Genomic DNA, 18,045 nt, shown 5'->3' with positions numbered 1-18,045 from the left:
GCATACCAGACACCATGCCGTATCTATGAACAGACCCAGGACAGTGGGGAGAGCAAAGTGCTTCTAGATATCTTATGGTTTGTCCAGTCTTTGTCAGTCTCTGCAGTGACTTGAACTGCATTGTATCAGCTGCAGAGTCAACAGAAGACAATCAAATGCTTTGTCTATCTGCAACACAGCACACTCCTCTGAGCTCTGGCTAGGCCCAAGTCTCTCCAGCGCATTCAATCCTTGTGTTCTGAAGGGGGCCGGTGGCACTCAGTAAGTGATTGGGAAAAAATGGATGAATGAATGCATTAATAGAAGGGAGGAAGAACTTCATTATTTCTACTCACTGTCTCTGCATTATTGCAAGGAGGAAAGCTGACAAAGTAAACCAGGACAGGACTCAATAATAGAAAATGGCAGAGAACAACAAAACTTTGTTTACTCAACACAATCATTGAGACAAATGAACAGAGAGAAGGCTCTAGTATGCGAAGACTCCTGGTTATAGCGTAGATGGGGTAGCCAGCAGGAAAGGTAAGTATACGAAGAGTTGGCACTAGGAAGAACGTAACATGAAGACTGATTGTGCAGATTTCAGGAGTTCGCTTATCAGCAACCAAAGGCTACAAGCTCCTTCCATTACAGATCATGCACAAGCAGTGTGACTTCTTCCAAGTGGGACGACAGTGAGTGTCCTCACGGGTTTGCACAGAATGAGAAATCAATCAGCCAAGAAGCACTTATTGTACTAAACATGTCCTTTAAAAGTATTTTCATGTAATAAATAAGCTGAGATGCCATTAGCACTGCTGAAAGCAAAGCTGTATTTTCCAGATTTTACATTTAGATGGGCTTGATTGGAATTCTTTGAGTTCACTCCAGCAACCATTGGACCAATTGTTTTAACCAAGTGGCTTCTTTAAGCACAGCAGTGCAACGAGGTTAAATGCCTACTCCTTGCATCAAGTGTGGGGAGCCTGGGCTGAAGGTAATTCTCTAAGACTTGGCTCCACTGCTATTTCTCATCAATGGCACCAAACACGGCCAACTGCATCCAAGGGGTGTAAGAATCGGGCTCTTGTTACTGGAATCAAAAGGACTAAATAGGAGCTGGGCTGCTGTTTTACTGGCACAAGACCCTTAATCCCCTTACCGTGGGCACAACGGCAAGTTGTTCCTTTCAGATCACAAGACTTATCCTGGAAGAATTAGGCAGAGGAAGAAATCCATTCCATGCCCGCCGAGCTCAGAAAGAGAATACTATGCCTGAGTTAGACTTCCACCTCTTGGTAAAAATGAGAAATTACCCTTTAAAAAACAATTTTTGAATAAACTTGAAGTAGAATAAACTTTAGATTCTAGTTACCTTAGAAACTGCTGTCAATATTTTAAAATCCTTGTGACTTGCAACTTAGATAAATAAGTCCTGGAGATCTAATACATAGTATAGTAATTACAGACAACAATGCTCTATTTTAAATGTTAACTTGCTGAGAAACTCAATCTTTATTGTTGGCACTACAAAACAAAAATGATAATTATGTGAGTTATAGGGAGAGGTGTTAGCTAATGCTACAATGAATCATATTGCAATTATAAATGCATCAAATCTACATACTGTGCACCTTAAACTACACAATTTTATTCATCAAAGGTTTTTCCATGAAAAACATGGAAACATGCAGCTGTTTCACTAAATCTGGCATCCATCTCACTGTGTAACTTACAACCTCTGGTTGATATCTTCAACCAAAGCCCCATGAAAACCTCAAGTTAACCTGACCTATTGAAACCAGAACCTTCTATCACTACATCTTTTCATCCATCTTCTATTCTTAATACACACACACACACACACACACACACACACGCGCACACACACGGGGGGGGGGATGCACACAGAGTAAATAAGAAGCAAGCATTTCCTATCAACAAATGTACCAAATTACTTCACAGAAGTTGCCTTTTTCCATCACTGCTAATCTGCCCATCATTTTTACCAGAGTCAGCGTGTTGGGTGTGAGACCTGTGCAGCCACAGGTCTGCAGAAACGCCCTTCCAGCCCTTCAGAAGCGCCTACCCTTAGTGTAATGCACTGCATTTCATCAGGCACTCGGCCCTGACATGCCCTAGCCCTCTTGACTTGCACAGGCCCAAGCACACAATACCACAGGGGAGTGCTGTACAGAGGAACCACAGCACTCGGTTTTTCCCTCTATGCTTCCACCTGATGTCTCACATTAACTGCAGCCCCAGGCACATAGTAGGTTTTCAACAGCAGTTACTTCATTCTATGGACCCAAGCCCAGCAAATGCAGTTCATCGGGTGAACCTGCGTAGAACACAGGGAAGAGAGAGCTAGGGTGTCCTACCCTCGCCCCTGGGAGCTCTGCCGGTCGCCTCCCCTCCCTGACAGCCTGTGTAGCAGACGGTGGAGCTTTGCGGTCACTTCTCCCTATCGGAGAGTTCAAGCCCATCTAACCCTAAAATCATCAGAACCTTCTTCCTGCCTGGAGCGTGGAGCTTCTCCCTCCAGCAGTGCCAGCCAGAGTGGCCTCCATCTTTGTCCCTGCCCCACTTCCTCCACACCTGCCCTGCAACACCCCTCACCACCAAACTTCATTCTTGCTCATTTAGGGACAGGGGTTGGAGAGAGGGCAGGACGCAGAGCCGGGCTCCACCAGCATGTGAAACACAGTCTGCCCATTGGACAGCCATTCCCCACCGCCCCCAACCTGGGCAGTCTTGCTGGGGCTCGCAATGCCTGTTCCTTTATTCGGAAAGTTTGTCGGCCATTGATCTAGTTTTGCACTTCATTTTTCTCAACTGATATTGGCAACAAAAGTTCCCCCACACACTGCACCGATTCCTAGTCAAATGCCTTTGCCACTAAACTAGATGGGATATTAAGGCTCCCACGGTGACCCGGGTTCTGAAAAACATAATACATATGAAAAGTAACTTCCCCGTGTCAACCTGCAATGTTACAGATTTATTTTTTTCCTAACATGTGATTTAACACAGCCATTCACAAGGAGAAATTTAGGCACTTAGAGAAAAAGTAAGTAGTTGAATGAGCACAGCAATGTATAAAATCTGTAGAAAAAGAAGAGCGAGAAGAACAAAGAGACTATTTCAGGAGTTACTATTGATAGATGATGAGCAGCTTTTTTCCTTATATGTTTTCTTCTCAATTTTTTATAATACAATCGCCTATATTTTATGGGTTGTTTCAAAAGATACTATAAGTAGTTGTGGAGGAATGTTGTGGTTTAACGGTATATGATACTAACATTTTTTTTCTAAAATTCTACAACATAAGAATATAGTTATTTTAGGACATAACTTTGTTTTACTATATACCTACTTTTCATTTTTTGAATCATTGAATATACTACCTATTTAAAAGACACGTGTATACATGTGTGTACACACAAACACCTACATCATCTATTTATTTTGTCCCACCCAACTCCACTCCTGTGTCATTCTTTATAGTCACAGCCCATGCATCAGACACTGGGGGTTTCAGGAAGACCAGTAAATAGCAACCCTCTCTGCCAAGCTCTGGCCCATCACAGCATGAAGACAAAATAATGAAGCTGACAGAAATCACAATAAAAGTCTGGGTTGGAGGTATGACTTTAATCAGGAGGCAAACTTCCTTCCTAATTAAAACAAAATCCTAAAGTGATAAAGTTCTTCCACAGTGTCCACTAGAGCTGAGCTAAGCCAGGTGTCAGCACATGCTGAAGTACATGCAAGATGTTTGCCACCTCCTGTGATCCGGCACCTGCCAAGCCCAACAGTGCTCAGCCATACCAGCACACGTGGCATCACAGGCACCGTTCCTGCCCGGCGGAGCCTGACTCTCTAGCGTAGGGGATTGCATGGGAAAATGCTGCTGCCTGAGGGGCTCCTAAAGAGAAGGGAATCCCCACCCCTGTTTCTCCTTCTAGCTCATCAATCCCATCTGTCATTTAGTCTTTCAAGGTGAAGAGGGTGGGAGGTGCGGAGAGAAACCAGGAGCATCGCCCTGATCACAAATAGGGCTGAAAGGAAACATCACAAATAAAGAAGATTCCTCTGGAAGAAATGATAAAAATGGAACACTATTAAATAAAAATTGTAATAAAGCTTTTTAAGAAAACAAGGGACTCTGGCAGATACCAAGGGGGGGATGAACCTATACATAGTTAGGGTTATTTTCAAAATGGGTTGAATTGTCGCTCCAAGCTCCCCCCAAATCATATCTTGAAGACCTAACCACAAGCATGACTGCATTCAGAGACAGCATTATAAGGAGGTCATTAAGGTTAAATGAAGTCACAAAAGAGGCCTCTCTGTGCGTCTCCCCTTGCCCCCTATCAAGAAGAGGTCACGAGCACACGGCCAGGCACACTGCCTGTGAGGCACACAGAAAGGCCTCAGAAGGAACCCTACTTGCCAGCACCTTGGTTATGGATTTCCCAGTCTCTGCAACCATGAGAAATAAATTTCTGTTGTTTAAGCCACCCAGTCAGTGGAATTTTGTTATGGTAGCCTGAACAGACTGAAGCAATGAGTGTAGAGCGCTCTCTCTCTCTCTCTCTCTCTCTCTCTAGCTATCAGCAAGGGAAATATATAACAACAAAAATGTAGAAGGCTTGTGACATATGACTGCAATTTTTTTTTAATATTTACCTTCACAGTGCCTATTGAACAAAAGCCAGTATAGGAACGTGACATAAACTATAAGCTGAGTTACAAAAGCTTTTTTCAATGTTAAATTAAAATACGAATCCCTTAAAAATAGGTTAATATGTTATTTTTTCAACACTGAGTTTTGAATTAATGAATTGTCTCAAATACTGCAAATAATCAGTTAAGATTTGTAACTACTTACTCTGTGTTTTCTCTGTTGGGAACTTTCCTCATGGAGAAAGCCACCATTGCTTTGAAGAGATATTCCTCATTTGTATCCCAGGCATACTGAAAGAGAAGTAAAGCAGAAAATGCAACCTGAAGAGGCATATGGGGTACAAAATGGCCTACTGGAATCTAACTGCGGCCATGGAGTAGGTTCTCTCTCTCTCACACACATGCCCGCACAGGCACGCACGCACGTGCGCTCTCTCTCTCTCTCTCTCTCTCTCTCTCTCTCTCTCACAATAATGTTCAGGAGAGGGTTTCCTGGACATCCTGTCATTCCAAGTGTGCTACATCTTCCACTGCGCTATCTTCTTCAGAGCCTGGCTTATGAGTCACAGTCCGTGTCTGTGGGGACCTGGGCATGTCATCCTGGACATATATACAGCTCCCGTCCCTCTTTCTTGCTTCCCTTGTAAACTCACTCTCCCTCTCGGTTTCCTTTTATTAACACTGGTACAATTTTATTTTCTTAGCTGGAAACTTGAGTATGTGTGCATGTTACGGGCTGAATTTCCCCCACCTCCACCACCACCACCACCACCACCACCACCACCATTCCCCACCCCACCCACAATTTATAAGTTGAAGCCCTAAATCCCAGAACCTCGGAATGTGACCGAACTTGGACATAGTCTTTAAGAGGTGATTAGGTAAATTGCAATCATTCAGGTGGGCCCTAAACCAATATGACTGGTGTCCTTATAAGAAGAAGTTGAGGCACAGACAAGGACAGCGGGCGAAGACAGCATCTACAAGTCAGGAGAGAGGCTTGGAACAAATCCTTCCCCCACAGACCTCAGAAGGAACAAACCCTGCCGACACTCTGATCTGGGATTTCTAGCCTCTAGAACAGAGAGGCGATAAATTGCTGCTGTTCAAAGCACACAATCTGTGATACCTGTTTCAGCTGCCTTAGGCGAGTGATCAAGTGTAACTGGAGAAAGTCACAAAACAGGGTTTGCCAGTTTAAGAAAATTCATGACCCTCAAATGGCCTAGGAAGCCCTAACCCTGACACTTCTCTGTCAGCTCTCTCTCAAGGCTCAGAACAACTACTTTACACCTTCTTCAGGGACCCCAAATCTCAATGCTTTCCCTTACACCTCACTTTCACTGATGCTCTTGCTTAAAGCTTTATAGATACATCTCAAGTCATCCATTTAAACTCCCCCATAGGGCCTCCCCCGTGGTGCAGGCGGTTGGGCACAGCACTGTGAAGCTGTCCACAGCCTCTGCAGCACGGGTTCTATCCCGGCCGGCCGGCAAGATACCCACATGGCGGAGCAGACCTCTCCTGTATACCCGCTGCTCCCCTCAGCAGTGTGTTTCAGTCGGTCTGCCTGTTCTGTTCCCCACTCTGTCTCTGGTGAGTCCTCTCACCCTCCCGCACATCTGGCCTGTACCCCGGGTCTTGTATGCATGAATAAAAAATCTTTAACACAATAATAAATAAATAAACTCCCCCACAGCCCTGCCACCAAATACAAAGCATCCTCCAGAGACACACATCCTCCCAGCAGACCCTGGGGCGGTGTTCGCTCCCTGTAAATGGCCACGTGGTCCACCTCATTAGGAATGATTCCCTTCTGCCCTCCTTAGGATCTGGACATCCATTTGCCCTCTTCTCTGTGTATTTCACGTTGACTGGAGTCTGTCCCCTGACTTTGGACCATGCTCAATTCTTTCCCACGAAAGCAACAGCAAACCAAATTTACTCAGCCTTCCCCCTTCCAGCCCTTCCGCCTAGTGCTCTCTCTCGCCTGCCCCGCACAGCCAAAATTCTCAAAGGAGTTGTCCACACTGCTACCTTTACTGGCTCAGGACCCACTTATTCTTCACCCCCTCCACTATCTGTCTTCCTCCTCTGCCACTCCACAAAATGGCTCTCAAGTCCCCAGTGGCCTCCGTGGTGTTGGACACAAGGGGCACTTTTCAGTCTCATCTTGCTTGGCCTCTTAAGAACACTCCCTCCATCTTCAAGCATCCTCTTCCCTTTTCTCTTACAACATTCTCCTGGCCTTCCTCCTACCCCTCTGGCCCCCTCAGCAGGTTCACTGTCTTCTACAAGGGCTTCAAGTTCTAGAGAAGCTCCAAGGCCTACACTACACCGTCCCCCTGCCACGCTGCACTTTCCCCCTCAGTACTGTCATCCACTCCAGGCTTCCATTACCATTTTAGTGCAAGTGACTCAGGAACGTATATTGCAAGCCAGCTCTGCCCCTGCCATTCGTCAATAAGAACTCAAACTCAGTAAATCCAAAATTAAAGTCAAGATTTTCTTGCCTTTACCTGGTTACTGATTCACAATGGAGCATTAGCACCCAGTTGCAGTTAGGAAAAAATCTCCCCCTTGACCCCTCCACCTTCCTACTTCATCAAACCATCCCTGTGGCCCTCCAATCCCTTCACTACGCTCGTTCCGCCGACACACTGCAGGCAACTGAATGCCATCTCTTGCCTCCACTATGCCAATTGCCTCCTCAGGGGTTCCTCCTTTCTACTCCGGTTCACTCCAATCTGTCTTCCACGATGTGGCCAACTGTCTCCCAAACACTAATTCTATGATGACATAAAACTTCCACTTGCTTTAAAGACAATATCAAAACTCCCTATAACCCAGTCCACATAGTCTTTGCCCTGACCTCACCTTTCTCGCTAAGCTCATCGCACCATGCACTTCCTCAGCGCTCATTCCAGACACCTCAGCCTTCCTCCCACCCTCTTTCTCACGGCACTCCTTACTGCAATAAGCATTTGCACATACTGTTCCCTCTGCCCTGTTTTCTTTTATCCTCAGGTTCACTTCTACTCACGCTTTGGCGCTCACAGCAAATGCCAGGTACTGCAGCCCGCACCCTGAGGAGGCCAGAGCCCCAAGGACTTCTCTTTCCTGTAGTAGTTGTCAAGACTGTACATTTCCATTGGGCTTGCTGAATATTTAATGGACAACCAATTCTCCCTTTACTACAAGTCCTAGGAGAGCAGGGACAAGACTGACTGTAGCTGCCAGTGCAGCTCCCCAGCCACCATGGTGCCTGCCCTCAGAGGATCCTGGGATAAGCGACCCTACCTGCCAGAACAGAGTGGATTCTGAAGCCAGACTTCCGCCTGGCTTCAAATCTTACCTCTGCCACTGGCTGAACTGAGATCTTAAGCAGGTCCCTTAATCTCTTTGTACCTCAGATTTCTCATCCATCCACTGGGAATGGGAATACCTGCACTACCGTCCTCAAAAGGTTGTTGAGAGGGTTCAATGAGCTGATGTGAACAAAGTGCTTACTTAGAAGGGTCCCAGTTAGAAAATCAAACTAAGTTCTCAATAAATCCTGGCTGTTGTAACGACCATTACCCATTGGGTGAATAAAGCAACGTGTTGGGAGGATGGCCTGTAAACACAACGCCTCTAAGCCCCAGAGCGCCTTTATGTTTTCTAGCCAGAGGCATTTTAATATTGCCTTCTGCTGGAGAACAAGTTTCACAGGCCACACTGGGAAAGGGAAGCTAGCATTATACAAAAGCTCTCCTCCTATAGCTATAGGAGTGCTGTGAGTATTTTTTAGCTTTAATTTAGGCTGTATTTCACATTATTGCTGTGAAGAACAGAAGAAACTTCACATTAGAATGGGAAGTGTTTTGTGCCATGAAAGAACGTATGTGGGTAGATCCAATCCCTCTTTTCAGTGACGGGAAAACTGGGGCTGACAAATTCGAATGACACAACAGTGCAGAGCTAGAATCCAATCCAGACCTGTGCGCCTGACTCAGACACCCTGGCTTGAACATTCAAGTCTGCTGAACTGTTATGTCTGATGCAAAATTTCACTTATTGTTTAGCATATACTGCAGGTTAATGGCTTTAGGGAAAATCATTTTAGTATCAATTTCTATTTTCCTGTAAGTTTTTTTCACTTGAACAAAAAGTCAGATTTGAGGTCTACAGAAGTAATCCATGCAAATTTAGGATAACTCTGCAGGGACTGATGAATAGAGAAAGCACAGTTAGTAGCAAACAGAATTTCCAATGAATATGTAAGTTCTCCACTTACCGCATTCTCTCCCAGAGCTGTTCTGATACTAAGCCTCACTTTAAAAGCATTTTCTGCATCTGCCAAAAAGAAAAGAGAGAGCAGTACAAGATTATAAAATCTGCCCACAGCCTGACAAATATTAATATTTCATGCAACTCAAATCAACAGAACACAGAACTACCATTCCACTGTCCCCTAATACTTGAACTACAATCATCTTAGATGGTTTCAAGTTTTCTTTCCAATCCATAAAAGTTGCAGGCTCACCTTTTAAGTCACAACACGTCCCCAGATTTAGAAAAACAAAAAGGTTTTTCAGTCAAAGATGTGTCAATCACTTAGAAAACTGTTCATCTATTTTGAAGTTACAAGGCTGCTTACCTGGTTGACAGAGTTCAGCGTGAATAGCAGTCACCACAAAAAAGAGCAACCACAACATTCTTTCAGAGTGGAAAACACAAGGCAAAAGGAGGGGAAAAAATCCACTCTCCATTTAAAGCTGCCTTAGCCATTCTGTGACCCGGATTAGAATATCAGAGAAACAAGCTAGCCACCACCTAAAAGGTTTAATGATTAACCCCCATCATTTGGGTTAATACTTTGATGGAAGCAGCCCATCTCCTGTCAGTTATTTACAGAAATCTGTTTGGAAAACAGATTAGTTGTCCTTCCCAAACTCTACCTGCAAAGAATGTTTCCTCTGCTGACTCAAAGCTGGAATCCTCCCACGACCCTAGTGCTGTCTGGGACGAGTCCTCCCTGCTGGGTTTGTCAGGAACCTTCCTTCTTTGCAGGGCTCAAATACCTGGCTCACAGATAAGTTATCTTAATTAGGGAAACAAACATCACTCCTCTGTCTGTGTCCCTGCCCCTGCCCCTCCAAAATGCCTCACCTGACTCACACCTCTGCAGGGAAACAAACACCTGAGGGGAGCTTGCAGCTCAAAGGGAATGGACGTGGTCAGCCCTGAGGTCTGGCGCTTGTGCAAAAGCAAGGTTCACAGTGTAGAGCGAGCTGTCCACTGGAACATTCTGTGCTGATGGACATGTTCTCCTCTGCACTGTTCAACATGGTGGCCACTAGGCAGAGGTGCTGGGGACCCCTGAAATGGGGCCAGTGGCACTGAGAAACGAACTGTCAATTCAGTTCAGGGAAGCAGACACTGGGCCAGCGAGGGCCTTGGTCCGGCCGGTGGTAGGATGGGAGTCAGGAGCTGCCTACCACGAACAGGCTTTGCTGGGAAATGTCTCCGACCCTGCAAACAACACCTCACAGCCGCTGCTGGTATTCATCTCCCTCGGGAGGAAACCGAGAGCTGGCAGCAAGGCACTGGTGGCCACAGGGCGGTGGAGTGGGTGTCAGGCCCCCAGCTGGTGACTGACACTTGAACCCCGTCTCCACCCTGAACCGCACCGCGCCTAGGTCATCACTGGTCCAAACAGAAATTGCCCCGAAGCCTCAGCCGTGCTCTGGGCATTCCCAGAACGAGTGGAAGAGACTCTTCCCCCTAGTGGGCTTGCTCCAGAGGCCTCTGGAAGCTTCCCAGCGGGGCCACGTCAGGGCTTTCCTTGCCACCACGCTGCCTCTTCGCGAATTCGGTTCCCCAATCCCACCTCCTTGCTTGAAAACCAGGAACGGAAAAATGACACCAGAGGATTCTGATGTTCAACAGAACATTTGGATTTTTGAAGCAAAAAGAAAAAGGCAACAACACTCCAGCAACACTCCGAGGGCCCGCCGTACCCTTGGTAGCCCAGGTAGCCCGTTTCCCTTCAGCAGCTCCACCCGAGGAAGCGCTTTCTCCTGCCCTCCCTTCGCCCCCAAGGGCAGGCCCAGGAAAAGCTGCACCAGAGGGGGAGGCAGCCCAATCTTAGCCCCCTCACTGCAGCAATTGCAAGATGCGGTGAAGTGGAAATTTCCTAGAAGGAAGACCTCCCCTAACCAACCCTTGAAAACAGTCAGGCTGGATGCAGTTATCTGGGGAAAGGCTGGACTAGATAAAGCCAGCCGGGAAGGAAAAGCCACCAGGTGGGGATGATAACGAAGCCCAGTGATTTCTTCCTTGAAAGAACAAAGCCATGGCAGAGACAGGAATCGGATGAGCTTTCCTGGAGTCTCACACCTCGCCAGAGCACCCACTCTCTCTCCTTTGCTTTCACTTTGTCACTTGTGAAGACAGTAAAAAGCGGTTCTAGTGGGTGTAAGCCATTCATGTGAAAAGAGGAGAAAACCTCTTCTCCTTTGAATTATGATTTCTCATTTTCAAAAAATTGAAAAAGAGCAATAAATGTTCTTTATAGAAAATACAGAGAGGCAAAAAGAGAAAAGTACAAAACATCCCAAATACCACCGGCCTGGATGAGCACTGTGAGTGCATCTGAACGGTCAGCACCTGCTTCCCCAGTCTCGGGTCTTCTTGCACGTTCTCGTGCCATGCTGTTGTTTTGTCTGGCTGCGGCCTTGCCATCGGAACAAGGTGGCCTCGTGGTGGGAATGACCAGGACCCTTGTCTTCTTCCTTACTCTGATGGGAAAGCAGCTCCACAGGGTCTAGCGTACCATTTTCAATTCAAAATGTCATCACATAAAAGGATCCTTTAATCTCTCGTTTACCAAAAATCTTATCAATGACTGATGTTGAATTTGCTCAATTGCCTTTTCAGTCTCTACTGATCCCAGGATTTTTACAACTTGGTGCATTATATTAATATATATCTTTGTATTGATCCACTCTCTTGATAAATTCAGACTGTTGATTTGTAACATGCTTCGGGAATTAATCACTGTCCCCCATCCACTTAGGCTTTGAAATCTATTTTCATAGCAGCTATCGAATAGGTTCTTTCGCAAGTGCCAATTCATGGCGTTGATTTTTTCCTGCCCTTATATCACCCTCTTGAAAACAGTATAGAAAGATATCTTTTTTTTTTTTTTAAGAAAGATGTCTAACATCATCAGTGTTTAGAGATTTTTAGAAATGTAGAATGAAATCAGAATAGAGTTTAATCTGAATCACGTATTTTGGGAAACAAGAGTTCTTTCAAAATCTTCATTTCTTACATGGCACTTAGCACGGGTTCCATACTTTTGAGTCCACTTTGACTGCTTACAACTTCCAAGAAAGTGATTGATTTCACCAAGATTTTCCACTCTTCTCATGGACTTCAGATACTTTTCCCAGAAAACATTTGCACTCATTGCTATATTCCCTTTATGTTTTAGTGTATATATTAATTTTTATTTATTTTCCATCATTCTTGCGAAGGTTTATCTATTCTTGTTGTTTAAAGAACAAGATCTTGGATTTCATTTTCAATTCTTTTCTTTCTCTTTTCTGATACATTACTCTTAAATAACATACATTAAATTCTTACTCCTGTTGTCATTTACACTTGTTCTTTTTTATAACTCTTGGCTAATAGGTGTATTTACTTTTAATCTTTCTCAGTTATAAAGAAAATATCTCTGGCTATGAATTTTCCTTGGAATACTATTTTGACCACCTGACACACTTAGTATAGATGTACAGTGATCTCATTCTTATTTTCTAAATAGTCTTTTTTTTTTTTACATCCCCATCTTGGCTTAGGAAAGTTTCTGACAATAACTCAAGCGACAGCAGCCAAAAATGGAATGATTAAAATATTCACTCTTATAGGTCTTGCCAAGTGAACATAAAGACAAAAAGTACAATGATAAGACACTGTCAATAACCTAAAATATAAAAGCCCAGACAAGGTATGAATTACCTAGAAGGTGAAAAATATTTAACAATTAAAGAGTTTGATAGACAGTAAGATATTATTGCTCTTGCCTCAACATAGTCTTGTTTCTTCCACTTTTCAAAATCTTGCCCAGTCTTTTTCATGCACAATTTTAAGTATTAAACTTCCAGAGAATTCATATCAAACTTACCTCATCCAGTGCTCTTTTCACATATAAGAACATAATAATTCATTAGTAACGGTGGGAGTGCTGACAAATAAAGCAGCTTCATTCTGTGTATATGTTGCTATTTACTTCCAATGTTTAGAGTTTAGAGAACTTAGATAAAAAGTTGAGATTACTGTTGCCATGGGCAATACAACAGGCACCCAGTCTCCTCAGACAGGAAAAAGAAATTGATTTCTCCATGTTTTTCATACTCCACAACATTATTGAAAAGCAGTTTCTCGGCACATAACTATTGATCCACTGCTCTGGAGAGTAAATTAAATATGAGATCACACAAAAAGAAAACAAGTGAGTCGTTCTTTCGATTCATGCATGATGCTTTTTAAAGTTCATCAGAGTTGTAAAAGCATGTGGGGATATGAATGCTCCATTTACCTGCAATAAAACAAAAGGCAGGGAGGACCAATGTCACTTTTGAATTTTGACCCTGATTTTTCTGTTTCATTGTCACAAACAGAAATTCACTAAAACTATAGAAACTAAATCTACTAAAGGAAATGGAAACCATTTCAAATGAAACTTCACTCCGCATATTTTTATTATTGGGTGTTGGAAATGTACTGGTTGTAACACATTAAAAGAAATCAAATCTTAGTTGCTGAACATGGAAACTTTTTATAAGATCAAAATCTTGCACTTTTTAAGCTGACATCTTTTTTATGAATTATTTATGTACACATACAAGAGCTGGGGTACAGGCCAGAGATGTGGGGGGAGGGGGGAGAGGATTCCCCAGAGACAGAGTGGGGAACAGAACAGGCAGACTGACTGAAACGGCCAGGGATCGAACTCGTGCTGCAGAAGCTGCAGACAGCTTCATAGGTTGTGTCTTAACCACTTGCGCCACCAGGGAGGTCCCTAAGCTGACATCTTAATTAAATATTCCCAATCAACAATTTTTAGAATAGAAGCTGTAGAATTCTGAATAAACATAATCCTTCATAGTTTAAACTGGAATGAATATTAAGATGTTTGCAATAATTAGTCTATCCTCGGTGTAATTAAGAGACGAGAAAAAAATTACTCTCTTTAAACCATCAGCATTAAGGTGCATGGAAAGATAAAGTATTTTTGTCTGTTGTGAAAAATATTATATTTTAACTAAATGGTTCCAGCAGTTCTCAATCAGAGGCTATTTGGGGACTATTTGGAGACTTTGTGGTTGTCCCATTGGGGAGGGTGCTATTGGCATCTAGTGGGTAGAGGCCGGAGATGCTGCTCAACAGTCCACAAACTTTAGAAATATCATTTAGACCTTTATCTGATAACTTTTTTCTCCTTGTCTTTGGGTTGATAGAAATAGTTCACAAAAGGATGAGAGATAAGATGGAACTCTGTGTGTGTGTGTGTGTGTGTGTGTGTGTGTGTAAAATCAAGCATGCTGTAAGATTTTAATACCATTAGATTCTGAAATTATTATTAAAAATAAACTAATTTCTCCTTTTATTAAGATGGCTAATAAGAAAGAATAGTTGCCTGGTTGCTGGAACCCGGGTCACATACGGGCTGCAAGTGCAGCGCCAGCAGCCTGCAAACACGAAGTTCAGGCACACCCACAGCCCATCCACAGCCACAGAATGCTGTTTCCACCTCCCACTGTCCTTCTGCTCCTTGTCAGTTACATGGAAGTCACCCTCACATTCTAAGATCAGTCAGCACCCCAGGGCCAATGTCAGGGAAGTGCAGCTCTTAGGCCTGGAAGATCTGAAGCCAGCGGAGGCTTCTCAGAAGCATCTACTCTGACGCCTCCTTCCCGCCTTCCCCTGAGCCACTGGCCAGCTAGTCCCTCAGTGGGCCCTTTCCTGCCTCTGGCCTACCTGTGGGTTCGGCTCAAGCTATTTAATTTGAGCACCTATAAACGTCTTAGTTGTTGTTCCAAGTCTGCCTCCATGGCCACTTCCTCTGAGAAACCTTCCCTTTTTTTTGTTTATGATTTTATTTGGAGTAGCCTTGTCCAGTCCACAAGGCTCCCTGTGGTGTTTTGTTTACGTTTGGAGGTGTGAACTACTGCCCCCATGATTTACTTTTGTGTCCTACAAATGTCAAGTTCCTGAAGGGCAGGGACTTTTGGGTTCAATTTTGCATTTCTCAAGGCCCAGAAATATTTGGATTTCTAATAAATTGGTATTTGAATCATAACCTGGTATTTTAAGCAGCTCAAGACTGTGGAAATGAGGTACATTGCAAACATTTTTGTACATTCCTAGCCAAAGAAAAACAGCTTCCAGTATCTTGAATAAACATGGAACCCTGCGCTTTGGAATATTTTTTTCTCCACTCCCATAACTTATGCCCTTTTTAAGGTGAGAAAAAAATCTGAAGCTAGGACATTCAAAGGCTCATCAAATTTTGCAGGTTAATCAACAGCCATCACCATTATGAACTTTGTCTTATTTTCCACAGGCTAACATTTTTCTAGTTCAGAAAAAGTTAATTACTACTGTTCAGAAATAAAGATTAATTCAGACAAACTGAGTGTGTAATTCTGCCAACTTTATATTCCTAAGAAGGGAATTTAACAGAATGTGTTTGTGCCTGTCTCTGTGTCTCACCCTGCACACTCACTCATGAGCAGCCACATGTAATAAAGGCAAGGCCATGCTACATTTCTTCTAGATGGTTAACTCTTTCCACTGTTGCCTAGGTACTAGATTAAGAAATTTCACATGGTTGTGGCAAGTCATGTTTTTCTAGGCTAAAATTATTGCACCTGCGCTCAACAGGATACTATTTTCTCTCCATCTTCTATTTGGCTGCCAGTTAGCGTTACTACTGACGTATAACCCTGCCTCAAGGTACTGCTTTTGCCTGCCTCTGCAAAGGGGTGGAGGCCCCACCCCGCCATCTGCCTTTTAGATTAGGTGCTCTACTTTTCATGGCAGAACCTTGCCCTCGTTCTGCTGCATATACAAAACACATGAATGAAGCGACATACCAGAGTTTCTGCCCTTCAGTTTTGACCAGCAACAATGGCCTTGACCCTTCTACTATCTGAACATCATCAAAAGCCTCACAGTAAGAAGGGTGGTTCTGTGGCACTGCCTAAAAGACCTGCATACAAGACCCCTGTTCCTCCGAATCAGAGATGCGGGACAGGTTCTTGCTCACAGCCACTCACCCATCCTGCCTGGTCAATTGACCACAAAACTTTTTCCCTTTTGAGCCTGGACTCAGCCACAAAACGTGCCAACACAGTTAATCAACCAGTTGACATGCCAGTTGAAACCTGCTATCATGTGGAACGATGATCAAAAGCTGCCCTGAACAAAGCCAGATCGCCGAGAACATGGGATCCCGGCCGATCAGCACAAGCTGCAGCTCATAAAACTGTTGCAATGAGCTGTGTTTATGAGCAGAGCAAGCTGCTATTGAGGGGGGTCTGCATGAAACGCCCGAGGACACTTGCCCGAGGACACTTACTTGTTTCCCACTGCGTAGTTTCCAGCATCATCATGAGGAGGAGCCAGGATTTCTCTGGGAAGAAAAATCAAGAAAAACTATGCTTCTCAAAAACAAAAGTCCCGATTGGTTTTTATGTTATGAACACTGGACATCCTTGAAATGATGGTAGTTCTCTGTGTCTCTCTTTGCGCATTCAGAAGCTGAGCCTCAGATCTGTGGCCCACCTTGGACAACTGTTCAGAGCCCGGTGGCAAGCGATTGAGTGTTCATTTCTATCATTCACTGCCTTGCCCTCATTTCATGCGGGTGGTTCCATTCACTACTTCTTTTCTGCAGTGCTGTCTACTCTTGTAAAGCTGTCTCAAACCCTTGTGGCAAACAGTGAGGTAGCACTCATGACAGAAATGTCAATGCAGCAACATACACTGCCACACTGGGTCCCATTTCCTATGGGTTCATTTTTTTCAGGCCCAAAATGACTGGCACTTGAAACATTTTCCAGACATGAGACAGCCTTCTCAAGGTCAGGCTGAACTTATTAAGAATGTTCTGCTGAAAATTGTTCTTTCCCTGTGTCCCTTCTAGCTTGATATTGTGAATGTTCCCACCGCCTTCAAGGCCGAAATGGAAGGTGAAGGAAACTAATTTAAAACCTGCCCCGCGGGGCCTCCCCTGGTGGCGCAGCGGTTGAGCCAAAAAAAAAAAACAAAACCTGTCCTGCGGCCATTTGTGGCAGACCTTGGCCAAGGAGGGAGAAACTACCGCCCTCTGCAAAAAGTTCACTTTGCATGCTGATTCATTGAGAAAACGACTGTGGAAGGGGCTGCAGAAGATGCTGTGAAAATGGCTCCCTGTGTTGGCTGCCCCCAAATATTCCTTCCAACTGGATAGAGAGACCAGCACTTCCTTGTCCACCTCTCAGTCCATCCCCTGGCCCTTTTCTTGACTTTCCCTGTCCCATCCAACTTGGCTGCAAACTCCTGGCGCTGTATCTTGTCGCTGGGACACGTGCTCTGCAAACGCAAGGCTAACTAGAGGCTTGGGTGCAGCCTGCGCCGGCCAGGGGCGTCCCTTCAGAGATTTCTGATCGGGCACGGGGAGCTGGTGAGCCCCTTCACGTGCTCCTTTGGCCCCGGAACTGTAAATGGGGATGTATGGAGTAACCTCGGCGCGGGGGGGCTGCAAGCAGAGGGGTGCGCGCGGTGTCTCCACTGGCCCTGGACAGCAGGGGGGCGCCGGGCGCCTGGGGGTCACGGGAGGACGCCAGCGGGGTGTGTGCTCACTGCGTGCAGGGCCGAGCGCGCAGGGGCGGCTGCGGGGTCAAGGGAACACTATTGCCCTCGGCTCCTGGTTGTCCCGTGGCCCGTGTCTGCTCGCGCCGCGGCGTCCGGGCCGGAAGAACGTGGCTTTCCGACGCGGCCCCTGGAGGCTGGCTCCACGCTGGGGACGCGGCCGGGCTCCGCGCGCGCAGGCCCAGGCTCCGCCAGCAGGGGGAGCGCGGGAGGCGTCTCGCCCCGGGAAGCGAAAGTGGGAGGCCTGGGAACCCGGGCGCGGCAGCCGGGGCGGGGCCGCGTGGCGGCAGGGATTGGCCGGGCCGAGGGGCGTGGAGGCAGGAGGCCGGGCCGGCGGGGCGGGCCTGGCCCGTGGGAAGAGGGCGGCGCGGCCTCGCGAGGGAGGGGCGTGGGCTGAAAGGGCGGGCTGGCTCCGAGCTGCGGGGCGCGGCGGCGCCGCACGGGAGGGCCCCCTAAGGTCGGCCGAGCTTA

General features: G+C 45.5%; 1 protein-coding gene across 2 annotated transcripts in view; it reads right to left on the bottom strand.

Annotated features, from left to right (window-relative positions):
• Nucleotides 1–17,506, bottom strand: part of CLTRN (collectrin, amino acid transport regulator) — a 37,503-nt gene extending 19,997 nt beyond the window's left edge. Inside the window, exons 1-3 of one of the 2 annotated variants that reach the window (XM_054695829.1) lie at nucleotides 16,301–17,506; nucleotides 8,945–9,003; nucleotides 4,874–4,959 (exon numbers count right to left, since the gene is read on the bottom strand). In XM_054695829.1, the coding sequence (XP_054551804.1) occupies nucleotides 4,874–4,959; nucleotides 8,945–9,003; nucleotides 16,301–16,334 (179 nt within the window). In that variant the 5' untranslated portion in view covers nucleotides 16,335–17,506. Of the gene's footprint in view, nucleotides 1–4,873; nucleotides 4,960–8,944; nucleotides 9,004–9,307; nucleotides 9,476–16,300 lie in introns of those variants that run through there. The other variant, XM_037512676.2, reaches the window with a different exon arrangement.
• Nucleotides 17,507–18,045: the final 539 nt, after the last annotated feature.

The sequence above is a fragment of the Talpa occidentalis genome, unplaced genomic scaffold (assembly GCF_014898055.3).
Source record: "Talpa occidentalis isolate TD23 unplaced genomic scaffold, MPIMG_talOcc4v2.1 talOcc4.15, whole genome shotgun sequence".
In the NCBI taxonomy this organism is placed as follows: domain Eukaryota; kingdom Metazoa; phylum Chordata; class Mammalia; order Eulipotyphla; family Talpidae; genus Talpa; species Talpa occidentalis.
The sequence above is the reverse complement of the archived record's forward strand: the minus strand, read 5'-3'. Positions and strand labels throughout refer to the sequence as shown.